The sequence below is a fragment of the Amphiura filiformis genome, chromosome 11 (genome assembly GCF_039555335.1).
Source record: "Amphiura filiformis chromosome 11, Afil_fr2py, whole genome shotgun sequence".
NCBI lineage: Eukaryota > Metazoa > Echinodermata > Ophiuroidea > Amphilepidida > Amphiuridae > Amphiura > Amphiura filiformis.
In genome coordinates, this window is record NC_092638.1 from 14,191,656 (window position 1) to 14,213,105 (window position 21,450).

At 37.8% G+C, this 21,450-nt stretch overlaps 1 protein-coding gene across 1 annotated transcript; it reads left to right on the forward strand.

Moving 5' to 3' along the window:
- Window positions 1-3,157: 3,157 nt before the first annotated feature.
- Window positions 3,158-20,191, forward strand: LOC140164391 (gamma-glutamyl hydrolase-like). Its single transcript, XM_072187670.1, has 8 exons — window positions 3,158-3,337; window positions 8,698-8,863; window positions 9,688-9,775; window positions 10,377-10,515; window positions 14,574-14,680; window positions 15,046-15,139; window positions 16,192-16,335; window positions 18,287-20,191. Exons 1-8 carry the CDS (start codon window positions 3,229-3,231, stop codon window positions 18,424-18,426), a joined length of 987 nt encoding a protein of 328 aa, XP_072043771.1. The 5' UTR covers window positions 3,158-3,228; the 3' UTR covers window positions 18,427-20,191.
- The last annotated feature ends 1,259 nt before the right edge of the window (window positions 20,192-21,450 follow it).

Sequence of the window (21,450 nt, forward strand, 5' to 3'; positions counted from 1 at the left end):
CAATATAATTCACTTATCACTATCAGAGCATAACTTATTCTGCAAAAAATCAATATTAAATAAAATACGTCACTATGTGAAAAGGACTAATGTCAATTTCCCCGTTCAAATGACAAATACGTCGCGCAAATACGTTAGTATGTGAAACAGTTGCGCAAATACGTCAGTATGTGAAAAGGACAAAACAGCAATTTTGCCGTGTATTGACAGAGTCGCGCAAATACGTCGCGCAAATACGTCAGTATGTGAAACGGCAAATTCTTAAAATTGCAGATACGATATACTGGGCTTGCGCAGTATAGGTGATCGGCAAATACGTCGTTGTGTGATGCAGACATTTCAAGGTTTTGTAAATACGTCATAATTAAATTAATTAATATCTTACTAATTAAGCCACTTTGAGGCATGATTTTTGGTGAATATATAGAGTAGAACATAGCAAACTAACATACCAATTTTTTCAAAAATGTTTAAAATGTCGAATACGTCAGTATTTGTGATGCGGCCGTAGGAATGATTGTAACTATTGATAAATAAATTGAATTCTGTACTGAAGATCATGTCTGGTGTAAAATCATGATAAATAACTGACTCAGTGAAGAAAAAAATCCCCACTGCCAGAATGTGATCCAAATTTGACAATATTTTTGCTGAACAAGTTCATCTGTATTAAAGATATTTTTTGTACGTAAACATTATGTAGCCAGAGGTTTCCAGTAGTATAAAAATCTCAACTTGTTTTGGGAAAAGTGGGGGGATGCCCGGGGGGGATGAGGCTGTGGTTCACGAAATGCCTCTTTAAGGTTTGCATATTGGGAACCCAAATATTTGGTATGTGCATGAGGGGGTCGGATATTTTGGTAGGCTGGGGGAAGTAAATTTTGGCAGTCTGAGAGCCTGGCAAACACTTTTTGGCACATGCCGTTTGTAAATTTTATCTGGAGGTGGGGGGGCATAATTATTGCACAGCAAATGTTTAGTATATATGTAGGTAATGTATCAGCTTATATCCATGATCTGAAGTCACTAGGTACAGATCATGAATATAATATTAACTCTTTTTAGCTAATGTTTCTTCTAACTTTGGTTTGTGTTATCATAATTTTATGATATGAATATCACATAATCACAAGTATTAATTGTACAGAAAAATGACTGGCATGGCAGGCCAAAAGGGTGGAGAGGGGGCTGGGACAAGCAATTTTTAATACGTCACTCTTAGAAATCACTGTTTTTTACGGCACATGCATTATATGGTAACTGTCCATAGGCCCCCTTTTTTGAAGTCAAAAAATACCAGATGACTCCTTTTTGTTAGAAAACATACCCGATGACCCCTTTTTTTTAGGTGCGGCTACCCAAAGACTCCCCTTTTTTAGGTGGACGAGAAGCTACCCAATGACCCCCTTTTTATACTAGTAGAATCATAAAATGTCACAAAATAATGCGGACACTCTCAAAACTTGATGTTTTTAAACTTCTACCCGTCGGACAATTTTTGAAATATACCCAATGACAACCTTTTCCTCCTGTTATTTTGTTTGTACCCAATGATGACCCCCTTTTTTTTTAAACAACGTTTTGTACCGATAGGATCCAACTTCGCGACGCTGGTAGGCACATACCCCGTCATTTCTAAAGTTAAGTGCCCCCCCCCATAGACCTATCTGTGAAAATCTAGTTTTTCAAATTACGGAGCATTTGGCTTGCTATACCTGTTGTGATTGCGTAATCAACCCGGAAATGGCATGTTACAGTTAGGCCAAGTAAAATAAAATACATGTTTCTCGTCCCCGCCCGCCTCCTTTTTGGCCGCCGCCTCCTTTTATTTACTATTTACTATTCAAAAAAAAAAAAAAAAAAAAAAAATCGATTTTTTTTTTTTTTTTTTTTTAATTAAAAAAAAAATTTCAAAAGTTTTTAAACTGTTTTTCCTACCCTTGCACAAACTCTAACCCATCCCAAACCTTACTACATGTATACAAGCCCAACTAGCCAAACACCCTTGCCCCAACCCCCCAAAGAGAATTAGGGGTGAAATTGATTTTACCCCAAAATCGGACCTATATTTAGCTTTTAAACTTAGTAAATGCATGTAAGTTTCAATTACTTTATTTTTAGCCTCATCTCATCAAAATGGCACTTTTATGGCTAATTATAGGAAGGAGAAACCGTTCACATTTTGGAAATTTAAAAAAAATTCTAAAATTCTAAAAAACACAAAAAATACATTCAAGTGCAAAAGCTTTTTTCTTCTGGGTAAGAAAAACTAAGAATTTTTTTCTTACATTCAACAGCTTTTTCTTGCAGGTTAGAAATTTGATAAATAGGCCCATGCATGCATTTTTATTATGATGACCTATTTATCAAATTTCTAACCTGCAAGAAAAAAGCTGTTCCATGTAAGAAAAAAAATTCTTACCAGAAAAAAAAGCTTTTGCACTCGAATGTATTTTTTGGTATTTTAGAATTTTAGGAAAAAATTTAAAATTTTCAAAATTATTTGAAAGGTTTCTCTTTTATTTTGTTAGCGATAAAAATAACAATTTCGATGAAATGAGGCAAAATAAAGTAATTAAAACGTTACCACATTTATGCATTTTAAAACATTAAATACATGTATAGGTCCGATTTTCGGGTGAAATCAATTTCTCCCCTAATTCCCTTTTGGGGGTAAGGGCAAGGGTTTTGGATTAGGTTAAAGGTTAGTTGGGCTTGGGTGGGTGTATAATGTAGTAAGGTTTGGGGGTGGGTTAGAGTTTGTGTAAGGGTAGGAAAAACATTTAAAAATTTTAAAAAAAATGTTCGGTATTGGTTTCGGTATTTATTTCAAACCGATGTAAACCAGGAAATTTAGTATATCGAATATTGTGAAGGTGAACAAATGTACATTTTCACTGTTTCTGAATTTTGAAATATGCTTAGCAAGTTGGCTAAAAATGATACAAATCATTTATTTTGTCATACTTGCATCAGTATACTCAAATAGCACAATATCGGTGATTAAATATACATTGTACAGCCATATTTAGCATGGCGGCCATCTTGAAAAAAATAGCAAAAAACTGAAAAATAGTAAATAGCAAAGCCCTGCCTCCTCCTTTTTTGAAAAAAGTCCGGACGAGAAACTTGTTTCTTTTTTTACTTGGCCTTACAGACAGCCCGTCATCAAAATAAATAAAATCAAGACATCGGACAGGACAACGTGAAGCCAGGGAAAGTGTTACCATGATTATACGTGATAATTTGATAGTGATCAGCCTGGTGATATTAATAGGAGCTTTGTTCCTGCATTGTGATGCGAGAGGAACAGTGGTGAATGATAGACCCATCATTGGTAAGAAGTCTTGCTTTTTCTCATTTTAATGTTAAGCTTACTCAGTTACTGCTGCCATGTTAATACTATCTATACGTGGGAAATACTACCTACAAGATACAACAGAACAGGCTTTTCCATACAGTGAACAATAAACAAGAAATTGAATCCAATGTTAACATATATCTGCACAAGCGACTGATAGCCTATCTTTAGTATTGATGCTTTCAAGCGTTAAATGATAGCAAGAAATGGAAATCGCCCCAAAGGAAAGATTTTAATTTTGAAATTGATCGCCACATCTTATGGATTCACATTATCCTCCGGCGGAACTGTCAAACTGTCAATTACAACGTCTACTAGTGGACTGGTTTTTAAATCCACTCTCATCAAACTAATCAAAACTGTAAACTACAATTTTATCGAAAAAATCAAAAGAAATACTAAATATTGCTTAGTTTCAATGATGCTTACCGATCGAGTCGCCTTGATGGTGTATTTCCGATCATTTTGCAACGTGGTTGAAAAATATTTCCAAGACGCGAGTATCGACATTAGCATGGCCTGGTAACCTGGATAAAATTTAACGCAATCGATCGTCCAATCCTAGTTCACCTGAGTGATCACGTGGTTTGCCGAATGAAGCCGAATTATGCCGAATGAACGGTATCGGTGTCGGAACAAGGATTGTTACTTGTAAACAAATCGTTTCGCAGGCGCGTTTCAAGAAATTAAAATTACGATCTTTTGATAATTAGTTAGGGATCGTTTTATTTTAACCTCTGGCATGAGAGATAAAGCTTAAATTTGCAGGCCATTATGCTGGCCATCCATGTATTTGAAACATGGCGGATATACATTGTACCAAGCACCCTCACTACGTTCGGGTCTGTGAGGGTGCTTGACCAGGCATAGTTACTATATGTATCTTTCCAGTTCCAGTAGCCAAGTTTTGACTATACCATTCAGCAAATTACTTCAGCGGTGTTCGTCTGCTCGGTCTGATTATCGCGTAAAAAAAACTAGGTCACGCGATGGACCAGCAAACAAGGTGCCGATGTGATGATGACGTGATTCAATTATCCAGAACCATACTTCCATATATACGCCATAAACTGCGCCAAATTGGCAGACCGCTAAAGTTCTCTGCTGAAAACTATAGAAATTACTGCAGGCCCATACTAAGGTAGTACCAATGCTTGTCAAAGTATCTACAAAATTTAACCCTTAATGACATTTTCAGGGGTAGCAAATTTCACCCCTTGGCATAAGATATTTGAAATTTTACCCCTTAAAGGAGTATTTCATGATCCTAGCATCCTCTTTTTTGACATTTTTCAGTACATACTGTATCCACGAAAAAAGCATATTCCCAAAATTTCAGTTGATTCCGATTTTGCGTTTGCGAGTTATGCATGATTATGTGTATTACACTGCTCCATAGACAATACGTTGTAATTTCGTTCTGGTGCACCAGAACGAAATTCAAATTTCGCGATATCTTTGCTAAACGAATTAATCTGCAAGAAATATTTTGTACATAAACATTATGTAGCCAGAGTATTCCAGTGATATAAAAATCTCAACTTTTTTTGAGAAAAGTGGGGGGATGAGGCTGTGGATCACGAAATGCCCTTTTAAGTTGTGTAAAGGTCTGTTTATACTACGCTGCAATTATCGCGGTGTGTTGCAGATACATCGATTACTTTTTGCCGCAACTCAAGACAACTCGTCACATTTCAAGTTAAAATGTATTTAACTTTATTGTGATATCACAATGCAGCATTTTGCAGTAGGATGCAGTACGGCAACGCAACGCAAAGCAAAGCAATTGCGGCGTAGTATGAACGGCCCTTAAAACAATAAAATGGTGTAACATCGGTGATGCCAGCAGGTTAAATTGACACTTTTTCGATGTCCCAAGTGAACCCCCCGCCCTTTTAAATTGACCCTTTTTCGATGTCCTAAGTGAACCCCCTGCCCCTGAGTATTTACTCGCATCAAGCTTCGCTGATCGTCAACACAATTTTCAAGCTATGATGCTCTATTCTTAGTCCTGGGCTGAGTACCGGTAGCTAAAATGTGTCCATTTATTTTAAATAGGCCAATTAAAAATATGTCTTTGGCATAAACCCAAATGGATAGGGATAAGTGTTTCTTGATTATTAATATCAGCGTACCTACTCAAATAAAGTGTGGCAATCAAGACGTGAATTTAAGGGTTGTGTTTAGCTATTTCAGGTGGGTAGGGGTAGAAAAAAGATTATTGCCATTTTGACCAAAACACGTGAGTATTTATGATTTGCCAAACAGAAACTAACAGAATAATACCTAAAAGTATCACTTTTTAATCATTTTGTCATAAATACGACTTTCCACCATTTACAATTATTTGTACCGGGGTGTGCCTGTTGTCAAGTCGATCAAGATTGTGATGTAACATTCCGTACAGAGGGTAATCAGTACGGCGTGAAAAGTATGGCTTCTATAAGGTTACAATAAGGGAACAAACCAAAAGATCGATGACGTCCAATAAACGTAACTAGTTTCGTTTCTCAGCCGACCCCCTCCCTCCATGCCAGAAACGTAATAATGAAATGTTGGAAATTTTGACATAATAATAATAATGACACATTCTTCAGACCGATGTTTTTGTACAAACGTAATCGAGTATTTTTACCCCCTACCCTTACACGAAACTGGTTTCGTTTATAAGACGTTATCGATTTTTTTTTTTGTTCCCTAAAACAGGTAATAGGTATGAATGGCCGTGTAATCGATCTAGAGAAACCTGTCTCGCTGTCATCTTAAGCTGCATGGGTGTCCCAGAAAGATCCATACCGGGAAAGTTGAATTTTGTAGGTAGCATTGTTATCAGTCGTATTGTTTTGAGTTCTAAATATTACATATATTTAGCTTTCTTGGTAATTTAAGATTTTAAAGATCGAATGTTTCTAAAATAAATTACAGAATATTGCGTACAATGGTGAAGTTTAAGTTTTGACAATACAATCTATTATGAAAATAATGAATAACCGTTCAGCACAAAGTTATTTGGAAAAAGTTTTGCAGCTAATTTTGTTATGATCTATCGATTACTAGCATGCATGGTATAAAGGATTTGTTAAGCTTGATTGACCTAATACTGCATGTGTCGTCTTTGGCGGCAGTTTCGAAAATAATGATTGCGGTGTATGAGTTTCATCATTTGAAATGCCGGCAGAGATTGATTTAGGGGCCTATTATAAAAATATTATAGAGAAGATTCGTCCTTGTGCCACAGCATGTATTTATGTCCCTATTGGCAAACACACAACTAGGAAAAGGTGAAGATTACATTTGCAGCAAGTTTTTCTTAAACAAGTTATACCCTCTATAAAATTACATTTTTGGCGTAAAATTGATCGTAAAATTTTTTTTTTTAAATTCAGCACAAATATCGGGACTAATATTGAAAACACATGAAAAAGGTCACTTAAATCAATATTAAGAATTATTCAGTGTTTCAAGCTCTACATTTGTGCCAAATTTGGTGTATCTCCTTTGACAACTGAATGATTTCTACACTATATTGCAAAGTACGTCTACGTCTGGGCGATAGTGATAAAGCAGGTCAATGTCTGGTGCTTATGAAGCCTGTGCTGTAAGTTACACACGTGCAATTTTGTCCAGTTTAAGAATATCAATATCACGCCAAAACGAATCAAGTTTTTGAAATGAAAGTAACACAATAAGTAGGTGACATTTATGTCATTAGAGAGCTTGCGAAATGACGTTACTTTAACTTTAACTTTAACGTCTAGAGGATTATAGAGGATTATGTATTCAAAACCAAGGTGGTTTTGAATACATAATCCTCTGTAATCCTCTAGACGTTAAAGTTAAAGTTAAAGTAACGTCATTTCGCAAGCTCTCTATTGTATTCCATGTACCGGTACTAAAATTAAATACACTGTTGATTAATTTTTCAAACACGGTATAGATCATTCTGGAACACCCTGTATCTTAGAACTGTCCTTCAACACAGGTGGTAGTATACGGTTATATTGTTCCGGTCCATTTATGACATAGCCATCCTCATTTTAATACATGATAATACAATAAAACATGAGATCGGTTTGAATGGTTGTGGAATCAAACTAGAGACCTGTTCCTTTGTCACCTTTATAGACCTGATAAATCAAGCGGAACGATTCTTGTCATATCGTTTTCCCGATCGTTTTACAGAATTGGTCGTATTGCCAGCGCTGCAGTGTTAGTATTAACTTTGGGCTTCTTATGAATTGACTGTCAATATCTTATACTAGGTATACATTAAAACTCAAACGGGAGAAAGAATCGCGCATACGCATGTTAGAACATTTTCAACAATGTTTTAAAATTGTATATTACAATGTATTTACATTAACATTGTACCCTAAATAACATGGACATTTGGGTGATATGTTGATGTAGTTACGGGCCATATTTAGTGCCGATTTGTCCCAATTTGCTTTTGACTTGCCTGGCAACACTCCATCAAATATGGCTAGTCGTGTGAAGACAAAGTTGAAGACCTATAAGGAGTTATATTCGTTCTCAAATGGAATCATTATGAAGATCGTAAGTAAAAGTAATATAATAACATAGCGCTATTAGCTCGCCTATGAACCTTGATATTCGTTAGTTAACCGGATAAATAACTTCGGCAAAACTGACAAACTTGTACCAAAATTGGCGTTAACTCGTTACTGTCGAAAATGTACAAAATATGGCTTCCGTGAATCTGAAAATATTGATATTTCAAAATTGGTTAATTGTATTACCATAAATCGAACACGGACATGCAGGATGGTATCTCCAGAAGTCTTTTGCCTAAAAAATGGAATTTTGTTGAATTTAGAGTAACAAAATAACATGCGCCAGACAGTGGTCGACGAGACTGTAAAATCAGGTAGAAGTTTGTATGTTGACGAGCTTCGAACATGCCTTCGTCGCATTCCGAAGTCACAAATATCTATCATAATTCTTATTTCAAGGTCCTGTAAATACCTCAGCAAAAGATAGGGTCATCGTCCAACACGGACTGCTCGAAAAGAGTTCACCTATAAAAAACTGCGTGGGCTGTTATGCGTCGTTATATGTACAGGCATATTTGAAGAATTTCCTATCAACTAATAATATTAAGATTGCTAAAATATTAATCTAAAGACTTCAATCTTGCATGTGCACCATAAATTTTGCACCTGAGATAGATATTGCTAGGCAAAATTTCACAGCAAACATTGCAGTTTTCTCCCATTTCGGAGATATTTGAGACAATACAGCTCGACCCCTTAATGATCTTAACATAATATGATGCAATTTCTACAACCACAGTACTGATACTTTTTTCTATGTAGGTATATTATCCCAAACTGAGTGGAATGATCAACTTATAAAGCATGGAGATGCTTACCTCGCTGCTTCCTATGTCAAGTACATAGAGTCAGCTGGTGCAAGAGTGGCGCCAGTGCTTGTCAATCAAACACAACTGTATTACAACAAGATATTCAACTCTGTCAATGGGTATGTGTGTTTCTTTCTTGTTTTTGTCAGTTTTTATGTAATAGGCCTACAGTTTATTTGTCCTGCTTGGAAAGTGCTTAAAAAATTGCTTTCATACTTTTCAATGAAGACCAATTACTAATGAATGCAACCTGGAACAAGAGCAAATTCAGGTTTTTGAAAGGGAAGGACAATCATAAAACAAAATTCAGCTTGCGCTTCACTTGTTCACCCTAACTTTAGGTCAAATACAACTCTATTGGGTATTCTGGGGGAGCTTGAGGGGCTAGACCCAAGTGTGTGTCCGCCTGGATCGACCCATTAAACAATTAAAGAATAACCCCCTCACTCTTTGTGTTTAAAAATGTGGTTCAAAATTGCCAAAGAATATGTCAAAAACGTTTGTTTTCATTTTCTATAGGTGGGGGGGGGGACTTCTGGGAAACGATCTGCCTGCTATCAGAGGGATGCAGCTATATATTAACCTGTATATTCACCATTTCACCCACACTAATGGTTTTTATTTCATGTTTGTCTTCACCTTTATCATTCACCTTTATTTATTGCTCATGACAAGAGGGGGTCACTCCCTGGTTGTAAAGGTATACGGGGATGTACCTTTTCAGAAATTTTGGTATATCAATGGTTGGACCAATGCACCCATTTGGGCTCATTTTGGGTGCTCTCTGTTGGTTCCGAAAACAGCACAAAATAGGTATAGAGAAAGTCAGCATATGAAAGTCTGCGGCACATCTCCATGATGCCACACCTGCTCTGACTATATAGCTACAAAGGGGTCACTGCACTGATAACAATGAATATTCATTTCTTGAAACCATTTACAGATTACTGTTGCCAGGTGGTGGACAACTTGACCTTTTAGATTCTGGTTATGGACGTGCAGCAAGGTATTTCTATGACATGGCAATGAAGGTAGGTACATGTACAGACAGATTTATTTTCCTTCAATATGCAGATCATGTCGAGCTTGTAGATCATGAGCTTGCATTGTACCCATACAATATACTTGGCATATACCTTTAAATGATTGCATCAGAAGGAAGCTCATGCATGCACTCCATCATTCAAAGAAGAATTTTGAGGTTTTCAAGTTGCACGGTTCTAGACGTGAAGCATATGCTGCAATGCCTCAACCTTGGCACGCATCATTTTAACCAGTACAATTTCACTTGGAGCTGGGGGGAATGTAATCAAATTTATGCAAATTAGCTATACCAAATTATCATATTTTGCGATGAAAACCTAATTTGGAAACCGCTAATTGCAACTCCTCCACCAAATCACATCACTATACGCCTTTCCAGGAAAAATGCTGAGAAAATGCACTCACAACCTCAGATGGATGGACGGAATGATGGACGGATGAACAACCAGGAAACATAAAAAATGACAAAAGTGGTCTCTCAAATAGCATTAAATAACAATGTTGCAGGTGCTATAAAGATTCCAAGAATATCCCAGTCTATAATATTATGTTTAAACAATAATTTCAAACTGATATTTTTGTTCACAGAGTTATGATGCTGGGGATTATTTCCCTATCTGGGGAAGCTGCTTTGGATTTGAGATCCTCAGCATGTTAACAGCTGGCAAAGATTTGCGCACTTCAACAAGAGCCATAGATATCAGTTATCCCCTCAATATAAGCAAAGGTAGGAATCTGACGCAAGATCACATATTGTATCCACCACTCTATTATCTTACTCTCAGTGGCAGCACCATGATTTCTTTTTTTTTTGGGGGGGCATGGGGAGTGAATGTCATGGGGGAAAATTGCTGCAAAAAGTAAAATTTTTTTAATTTTGGTTAAAAGTGGGGAAAACTGGGACGGGAGAAAATATTGGGGGGGTTCCCGGTCTGGTATTTTACCAGAGTGAGGGAATGAGTGCCCTCTGCCGCCCTAGCTCAGTTGCCGAACATGCCAGCTTTAGGGGGGAGGAAACCATCAGGTTCAACGGCCAGTATGTTCAAATGTCTTGGCCATTTGTTTTTTAACGATGTAGACAGTACAGCCAGCGACACAATCATGATGAGATATTGCTCCGTTCTTTCTCCTTCTAGTTACTCATATCTTGGTGTTCATGGCATTTGTTTGGTTAGGTTTAATACCAGGTCTTTCAAGAGCACTTGTGAGTTATGTTCCGGCCGGACTTTGTCCTTAAACTGCTGGAGAACAGTGCAGTAAGATCAGGTGCTGTTTTTCTGGTAGGGCTAGTTTATTTCCAAGGTCTCATGCCATGAGCATCAAGCTCCATCTTCATTTTTCTGAGTATTCTAAGGGGTCAAGGACGGTAGTGATTCTCTTCATATTGGAGTAGCCTATCTCAATGGCTTCTAATTTTCATCATGGGCCAAAGAGCGGAAGAGGAAGATTTACTTCTCAACGGTCATTAGGCTGGTGTTGAACATGTCATCATTGGTCAACCTTCCAACACTGGCCAACATGTTCCAGATCAGGGGCGAACTACTACATATTGGTAGATCTCGGCTGCTGTGTGTCCAGAAAAGAAGCTGAAACAGGGCTGATCACCCGTAAAGCTGTTGGGACTGGACTAAAATAATTCCCAGCAAAACCCGCGATTACGAAAACTACAAGCAAATCTTCAAAAATACCGAGGGTAGATGAGCGGCAGTCTACTGTTGACTCCATGACGGACCAGCGGGAACTCGGCACACCATCACGAACTGTTGGCCCTGATTATTGTCGCCTGTCTACCTTCAAACCTCTTGTAATATCTACTTATAATGTCCGTACTGTTTAATCAACAAGGGAAGGCTAAGGGAAAATCCATCAGCTATTCATGGGCTGTGCTGATGCAGGTATTGACATATTGCCGGAATTCAAGAACATCGTCTCATTACACCAAGCCCAACTGATGAACTTTGGTCAGACGATAGGAACTGGGTTTTAATATGCAGTTCTGCTACCAAGCAAAGACATGGAGGAGTGGGTCTGGTCATGTCCAAGCACATTCACAGATGTCTTAAGAGTGTTGAAGCTGTTTCCGAGAGGATACTATTTTTAACATTCCATGGTAACCCACAGCTTAGCATCACTGTTGTATATGCACCCACTGAGTGCTCAACATCTTCTGACAAGGAGGAATTCTATTCATCACTATCTGACCACCTGGATGGTATGAAAAGGCACAACATCCATCTCATCCTCGGCGATTTTAATGCCAGAATAGGAGCAGATATAGTCATCTTTCCCATCCTTGGGTCATTGGTCCATACTGTTACCATGATTCAACAAATGACAATGGTGAGCGCCAGGAGTACAATCTCAGACCAGCCCAGATGAGATTCCCCCAACCCAGGAACCGTCTCTGGACTTGGACCCATCCAGCTGGATCAACCCATGCACAGTTAGATCACATTCTAATAAACAGCAAGTGGGTAAATTCTCTTCGCAACTGTCGAGCATACAACTCAGTGGAAGTGGACTCCGATCATCGTATTGTGAGTGTCCGTCTAGCTGCCAGTCTGCGAACAACCAAAGGAAAACCTTGCAAGAGACCAAAATTCAACTGGAAGAAGTTGCAAGATCCTGATACAAAGGAGGAATTTCAGCTGGAGCTATCAAACAGATTCCAGGTCTTGAGCATGGATGATGCCACACCCATCTCTGATAGGTATGAGACAGCGGTTCGTGAAGTTGCTGACAAAGTTATTGGAAAGCAAGAGCCATGCGGACTGCCAAGTTGGGTATCAGATTCAACCATCAGACTTAAACTTGAAAGGGATGAAGCCAAAAAGCGGTACTCCATTTCAAAGTCTCGTCAAGCTAGAGAAAGATGGAGGAACTTGAACACCAGCCTTAACAACTCTTATAAAGCTGACGAGCTTGCTACCCTCAATAAGCAGATGGAAGACCTGAAGCTGGCCGACGAGATGGGGAATTACACCACCACCTGGAAAATCATACACTCGCTTTCTGGGAAGAACTCAAGGAAAGGGGTGAAAGTCAAAAGAGGGATGGCACAGCCCCAACCAGTGACCATGAACTGCTTGAAGAATGGAAGGAATATTTTAGCTCACTCCTTAACAACGACAGTGGCACAGCAGCTTCAGAACTTCCTGCACCAGCTGTTGAAGATCTTCCTATCATCACTGAGCCCCCAACTCGTGAAGAAGTAGTCAAAGCAATAGCAGCCATGAGGACCAACAAGGCAGCAGCATTGGACTGTGCTATAACTGCTGAAGCACTTCAGGGAGGAGGGGATAGCATGATTGATATGATTCTCAAATTCTGCATGGAAGTATTCTCAACGCTGACACCGCCACGTCAATGGGTCACAAATGTCATCATTCCTCTACCAAAAAAAGGCGACCTCTCTCTCATGACAAACTACCGTGGTATTTCGCTAATGTCCATTGCCGCAAAAGTGTACAACAAGATCCTTTTGAACAGGATCCGACCTCACGTTGATCCTCTACTGAGAAGCAACCAGGCTGGCTTTAGATCAGGTCGCAGCTGTGCTCAGCAAATACACATTTTGAGGAGGATCATGGAAGGCTTCAAGGAGTACCGACTTCCCTTAACCGTCACTTTTGTGGACTTCAAAAAAGCCTTCGACTCCATCAACAGGTCCGTCATGTTTTCAGTGCTGCGGCATATGGAATACCAAAGGTTGTGGTAAATGCCATCCAGGTGCTCTACAAGGACTCCAATAGTGCCGTTATGGTAGATGGAAGTATCTCAGAGCCTTTCCAAGTAACAACTGGAGTGCTTCAGGGTGATGTGTTAGCACCATTCCTGTTCATTATCCTGGTAGATTACCTTCTGAAGAACCAACTTCTAGAATTGACGCTGGAATTGTTACCTACCCACGTCGGTCAAGCAGGTATCCTGCTAGGATGCTGAATGACCTGGATTTTGCTGATGATATTGCCCTGTTGGAATCTTCCACAGCCCGGGCCCAGTCGCAGCTTACTAGGACTGCAACTGCAGCAGCAGATCTAGGCCTTGTCATCAGCGCACCTAAGACAGAATATATGACTGCAAACTGTAACGCCCAACCAGCACTTGAAGTTTATGGTAGTACCATCAACCATGTCACAGACTTTAAGTACTTGGGTTCCAAGATGGGCTCTAGTGCTGGACACCTAAAAAGAAGAAAAACACTAGCCTGGGCAGCTTTCTGGAAACTGGAACGCCTTTGGAGAAGCCCATCCCTGCCAATCGAAACAAAAATCAAGCTGTTTGAGACAACTTGTGTTACTGTCTTTCTGTACGGGTGTGAGGACAAGGACATGGAAAACAAAATCAATGCCTTTGCAACATCTTGCTAAAGAGTCATGTTAAACATCAAGCGTGTGGATCGGATTCCAAATGAAACCATCTACAATCTGACCAACACCACTCCGCCAGAGTCAAGATTCATCAACTCAAATTTCTCGGCCATATACTGCGTCTTGAAGACGACGAGCCTGTGAAAGAATATGCCCTTTATATACCACCACATGGGAAGAGGAAACCGGGACGGCCGCGCACACTGTACTTACAGTATGTCCAGCACCTCCTGGGAGATACTGAAGGGATGTTGCAGCCAAACAAAATTGTTTCGCTTGCCCAAGATCCCAATAGTTGGAGAAAGCTTGTAGTCGCCTGCTCCGCAGCCGACTGATGATGATGGATTCCCCTTCCCCCCAAGAATTAACACTTGGGTTCCTACCTAATTCTTGAGAATTACTTTTACAATTTCAGACTATAAATCAAGTCACCTTATGAAGGATATACCAAATGAGATTTTGAAAACATTAACTACAGTCAGCATGACATTCAATTATCACCATTGGGGCATTTCACCAACAGTAAGTAGCTCATTTATCTTTCAATTAGAAACAAACTAATTAGTCTTATAAAATGGAATTTTCAGGGATTTGTTGAATCACACAAGAACACCCAGGCTAAAATTAATCAAAATTCAGATTTGTCAGGAATCTGATAAAGACTAAAATTGGACATCAATATGAAGACACATACCATATGCATAAGGCGTAAAAAAACCAATTTTTTTAAGTGGGTAGGGGTGTGTTTATAAATGAATGTATGATATGGTCCTATATATGAGGAATTCTATAAATGTGCCCATTGCTTCTTTGTGCAACTGGTAACATGCACATGTGATACTGAATTTTATAGTGTTCTTCAATAATTGCCATATTTTTCTTTCCAGAATTTTACAAAGAGTGAAGAATTGAAGAATTTCTACAGAATTCTCTCAACAAATGTTGATGAAAATGGTGTAGAATTCATCTCTACAATGGAAGGTGTGTAAAAGAGAGTCACTATCATATCAAACAATGACATTGTATGCAACCATCATAACTAGTTTTTAACAGTTCTAGTTAAAGGCCCTGTTTTAACAGTTCTAGTTGAAGGCCCTGTTTTAACAGTTCTAGTTAAAGGCCCTGTTTTAACAGTTCTAGTTAAATGCCCTGTTTTAACAGTTCTAGTTAAAGGCCCTGTTTTAACAGTTCTAGTTAAAGGCCCTGTTTTAACAGTTCTAGTTAAAGGCCCTGTTTTAACAGTTCTAGTTAAATGCCCTGTTTTAACAGTTCTAGTTAAAGGCCCTGTTTTAACAGTTCTAGTTAAAGGCCCTGTTTTAACAGTTCTAGTTAAAGGCCCTGTTTGTTAAAACATAACCGAGTTAATGCTTGAGTCCCCAGTAATGTGAAAAGTGCATTTCATTTCCTTGGACCTTGTTAATTAAAACACACATACATTTGTACATAGCCGACCCTACAATACGTTAAGATCTGTATACAAGGCCTACAACTTTTCTTATCTAACTGAGGACCTTGCACAGCTGAAGCTAAGCTCCAAACCAAGGACCCATCTGACTTTTTAGTTATTACTATCCAACTGAGACATGACCGTAGAGCTCTATATTTTGGTGTGCTCTATAGACTTGACCCTATGAGAAATGGTCTTGTGCATTTTTACGTTGTTTGCAACACGCTAGCACGTCCTCGGTTGTGTGCCTAAAAATCAGATCTTTCTGTCTTTGGTTGCGTTACTATATTTCACCCTCACCAGGGTTCGAATTCGTTTCAAAATTTTGCGTAGCAGTTTTTGGCTAATTCATCATAATCAGGATACTTCCATGTACTAAAGCACTAAAAAAGTGCTATACAAATGCAAAATTGGGTAGCAGTTACTTCAAAATATGGAGCAAACTGCTATGCGATACAGCCTAATTCGAACCCTGAGTCCCCCACACATAAAACATTATAACCTGCAATCCCCTCCCCCAGCAATAGTTTCCTAAAAGACACAATTCATGATTGACGTAATAACTCAAATACTTTTCCCATTCCAGCCTACAATTACCCCATATATGCCATTATGTGGCATGCTGAGAAGAATCAATTTGAATGGAATCCACACAAGGAATTCAGACTCAACCATTCACTAGAAGCCATCCAAGCTGTGCAATACTTTGCTAACTTCTTTGTTAATGAAGGTAAGTTCTATTGTAAACTAATTAGTAAAAAAAAGTAAAGATTCTCAGTCATTAAAATCACAAAGTTTTGAACAGGCCCATAGCCAGGAGGATGCGATGCACCCCCCAAATTTGCAAAAGTATACAAAGCCAGGAGGATGCGACGCACCCCCCCCCCAAATTTACAAAAGTATACAAAAAATTCCAAAATTTAAGAATTTTTGAGTGTAGCGACCAAAAAAATCAGATTTTTTAAAGCTTTTTTGGTCCAAAAAGGTCCAAATTTGGGGAAGAAAGTAGACTATGCCATAGTCAAGTTTTGATCAATAAAGATATGGTATTAATCACGATGAACGCATTCAGTTGAACTCGAAATTATACTGATATTTTTATCAAAATGCTAGTAAATGGTTATGAAAAAGTTTATATAATTATATATTAGTGAGAGTAAAGGCTTATAATATTATTGAATGCAATATATTATAATGACACTTCAATACTGAACAATTCTGATTTTAGAATCAACCAGTTTAATAATCGCGAAAGCCCGAGTTAAAAATCGACTATGTACTTTGCATGTAGAGCCAGACTTTGCCCGGGGACTTCCCTAACACACACCGGGAACACACACCGGGAACACACTCTGTTAATCATAAGTTGTTTACCATCCAATTTAACATTATACCGCATGCACAAAGCCTGGACGTACAAGACGCGCTCATACACCTAGTACACCACGCGCCGCACAGTTGTGTACGTACGATGTAGTTATCAATGGTAATGGCTCGTGCCCGGAGGATTTAAACCATAATGAGATCTGGGCGACCAATCACAAGCCAGATCCATTTAAAGATGCAATACATCATGGCCAATTTTATTTTAGTAGGCCAGAAATCCGACAATCTCATCCATAGACAACCATGTTAAACATGTTAACTGCAATGCAAAGTAATTAGTCCACTTGTGAAGCCAAAAAACAGAGGGAGTACGGTGACTAAAAAGATCAGATCAGACGTGAAAATCTATCAATTGTGCACACATTAATTAAATCAGAGTTTTAAGAGTATGCACAATGGGCAAGTGGACTACGGAGAAGTATAGGAAGAAAGTCAACTTTTCACAAAATTCCCCTCCCCTAAGTCAACTTTTTCAAAATCAGCACCCCCCACAAAACAAATCCTGGCTACGGGCCTGGTTTTGAATTAAATCTTTTACTGGAGCGCTAGCTTAGGCAGGCAACTTGCTACGTTGACCACATGACCAGCTGGGACCATCCAAGTTGGTGAGTTGGTGAACTGATGGTATATCAGATGTAATAAGTTGTAAAAGTAAGTAAGTTCCAGTAAGAGATTTAATTCAAATCTTAGTAAATTTACTCATCAGTGTTACATCAGTGAATAAATTCATCACTCATCAGGCTTGCACTTCAAATCAATTGGTATTTTTTGCTGGAAAAAAACAGTAAGTTTTTACTTCAATACTAATATTTCGTCCATCTCGTCGGAGGATGTGAACATCTGATCCATTTTCCCGGGAAACTGACTTCCGGTCATGTGTGGTCTTATCTCCAGTCTTTAAAAGTGGGTCACATACATGTCTTAGGAAATAAGTGCCTTCCTCTCTATGGTCTGAAGGTCCAGCCTGAGAGAAGTAAGGGAAGCCATGGAGATCAGAAAGAGGGGGACAAAGACCATGAACAGAGAGGAAGGCACCACGTTAATTATGTTGAAGTTGAACATTTTCATTGTTGTGGAAGATCCATTTTGTGGGGCTTTTGGCTAAAATTATACCGGTACAATGTGGGTTTTTTTTTGCCAAATAATAAATATTTCTGATGTCATCAAGTTACATGACTGTTTGTTATTTTGGCTCCTTGTAATATTTTCTGCTTAGCGACATTAAGTATTCCAATATCTTTACAGTGTTTGTGCACAGAAAATAATTTGTTTCTTTCCTTTACTGTTTCCAACAGCTCGTAAGAACTCGCATAAATTCAGCAGTGAAGAAGAGGAAAGAAAGCATTTGATCTACAACTTCACTCCAGTATACACTGCAGATGTAGTGTCTTATGAACAATGTTACTTCTTTCAAACTTGCAGCGGTATTCGGTAACAAAGCGACAGAAGGTTGCTATGGATAAGGCCTACGTAATGATATTATTAGTTCCCCGTCACCCGGCCGCATCACCTTTTCAATTTGACCAAAACTTTTATTAGTTTTATAAAAAAGTCAATTATCTGAAAATTGAGATGGAAATAATCAAAATTGAAACTCTCAAAATGTCTAACATCCCCTGCTGATCATAATCAGCATTTTTTCTTAGTTGTAGGGGTAGAGGATGTGGTAAATAAATGGAAATTTAAGGATTACCTCATCATGTTTCTAGTGATTACAAATATTGCAAATTTCTTTGCATTTTAATAAAAACAAATTCACATCTTTTCTCAAACTGATGCAAAATATCTGTGATGATCTAAGCATTAATGCCTGTTTTGAGATGGTCTTTCATCACAATATATAGCCATGTAAATGAAAGTTTTGACAATAATGACATTTTCCAAAATAATGAATAATGAAATCATGACCTCCTATTTCAATGAAAAAAGTGTGACGGGAAACTAATCATTTCATTTCATTAGCATAATGAGCTATTTTATATTGATCAGTACTAATCTTGTTAAAATAATATTTAAGTGTCCTTAGAGGTTTGCCTGACCTGACCAGGTTTTGGCCTGATGAGTAAATGTCATAATTCCAAACCGATAATGCATTTATATTAAAATTAAAGCAGAAATTTGCAAAAGAGTTTTAATTAAAATGTGCACACAAACACATTGGTTGAAGTGTGTACAACATTACAAGGGCTCAGGGGAAGAGTATCTTAACTCTAAAATTGCCATTTTAATAAAAAACCAAAACTACATTATCGTAACTCCATGAAGATACGATTTTGTGGTTTCGAGTGCAAAAGACACCCTGTAGAGCCAATGCAAGCTCTTTGAAACTCCAGGGTCTGTATGTACAAAAGAGTTAGACCTGCTCTAAGTGGAATTTATTTCCATCAGGAATGGTCCTTTACTCTTATTTTCCTTCCTAGATGATCGAGTAGCTAGCAAAAAAAGGGGTCTTTCCGTGAGACTGGTGAAAATCTTACCAAAAAAGGGGAGTCATTTAGTGAGACTGGGAAAATTTTTCGATCAAAATATAAAAGTTGATACAAATTTTGACAAATTTGAAGAAAAAAAATGAAAAAAAGGGGGTCTTTTGGTGACAGGAAAACAAAAAGGGGGTCATTGGGTGAAAGGGAGTTCAGTAAAACAAAAAAGGGGGTCATTGGGTTAGAGGGAGTTGAAAAATGGGGGTCAATGTGGCCGCACATCCCCGTCACCCATTTTTAGTGAGTTCCCCCAGAGATTTGGTGTTTTGAAAATTCAATTGTTTATTAATTAAGGTCAGAACAATATGAATTTCTCTGAAGTGATAACCTTATTTTATTCATCTATAGAATATACATAATAATAATAACAGTAAACTGTGACATCATGTTTTGAAATAATGTTGTTTATAATTATCAATTTTGCCCAAGTCATTTTTTTGTAATTTTGTGAACAGAGTACAAAATATGGTTCAATCATGCATTTAAACATATTTATTCACCAATCTTTGTACAAGACAAAATGATAATGATACAAATTAAAGGGAATAATTCGAATTAGGATGATTACGAAACTGATGCATGCTTGAACCATATTTTGTACTTTGTTCTCGAAATTACAAAAAATGTCTTAAATCAGGCATTTATCGTAGCAGGGTGACGATTTGCTGTGTTAATTTCTCACCATATAACAAAGTTTGCAAGCTAATCCAGTTCTAAAAACTTTCAAAATTATTTTTGAAAATGTAGAAATTGTGAAGAAAAAAGCTGGAATTTCAAAATCAGGGTAGATAAATTAAGAGCTTTGTTGCAAAACCCCTTACATCCACTTTTGACATTTTGAGAAAAACAGCTTTTTTTAATTGTGCAAGTATTTCTTGTTCGATTTGATTCAATTTGGGGTTGGATAAAGTGTTGATGAATAGAAACTAAAAGAATAGGTTTGGGATAATTTTCAAGCCTTCCTATTTATTTTATTATTTCGCACCTTTTGTGGATGTAAGGGGTTTTGCAACAAAATAAATTTACCCCTTTTCTGGAAACCACCTTTGCAATCAAATTTGAGCCCATTTGTTTGAAAATCAAAAAGAAAAATTGAAATATCTCATTTACTTTTTTAATTATAAATTTTTAATTAAATTCGGGAAAATGGCATTTTTTTGGTATTTCCGAAGCTACACCTTTTGTTAATTAAAATGATTTTTTCAAACATAGTGACCCAAAAACAGTTCCTTTTGGTTTTAATAGGTAAAGAACATCCCAGGCTACCATTATACATCAAAAAAATTAAAACAAAACAATTCTATATTCATTTTAAGTTCAGATTTCCGAAAATTCCCTAAGATTTCCCAAACAGGAAATATGCGATAACTCCGGAAGGGAAGGTAGTATGAAGGTCAAACAACCACCAAAATGTGTATCTTTACCCATACTATAATATTATGCCAATAACTCAATTTCGCCAAAAGTGGATGTAAGGGGTTTTGAAACAAAGCTCTTCAAATATTATTTGGTACAGTAAAAGATAAAATGTTCAAATTTGGTGTGGTCAGTGGAGGCCAGCCAAACACTTTTCGTATATCTTATGTAAGTAGTCAGAGAAGGGATACAGACGTTCGACTCGAAAACTTTGAACGTTCGACCTTGAAACTTCAAACGTTCAAAGTTTCAACCTTCGACCTTTGAACGCTCAACGCTCGAAGTTCAAGCGCTCAACGTCGGACATAGACTCATTACGATCACCTAGCGTGAAGGTCGTTCATCGAAATCTCTATAAAAACGAACATAGAGTAATTACTTATTATGTACAGATTAAAAAAATGTCTGGAAATGACAAAGTATTTCTTCGAGTCGATCCTTCTAGGTTCGTTATATTCCCTATTCAATACCACGACACATGAGAAATGTACAAACGGGCCGAGGCGTCATTCTGGACGGTAACAGAGGTATATATTTCATATTTCATTTCCCACATCCTCCCG

What these genes read in the sequence shown, in the direction of transcription:
- LOC140164391 (XM_072187670.1), top strand. Translation starts at nt 3,229, where the DNA reads ATGATTATACGTGATAATTTGATAGTGATCAGCCTGGTGATATTAATA. An exon ending in GAATGATAGACCCATCATTG is followed by an intron (nt 3,338 to 8,697) that starts GTAAGAAGTCTT and finishes TTTTCTATGTAG; the next exon opens with GTATATTATCCCAAACTGAG. An exon ending in TCTATGACATGGCAATGAAG is followed by an intron (nt 9,776 to 10,376) that starts GTAGGTACATGT and finishes TTTTGTTCACAG; the next exon opens with AGTTATGATGCTGGGGATTA.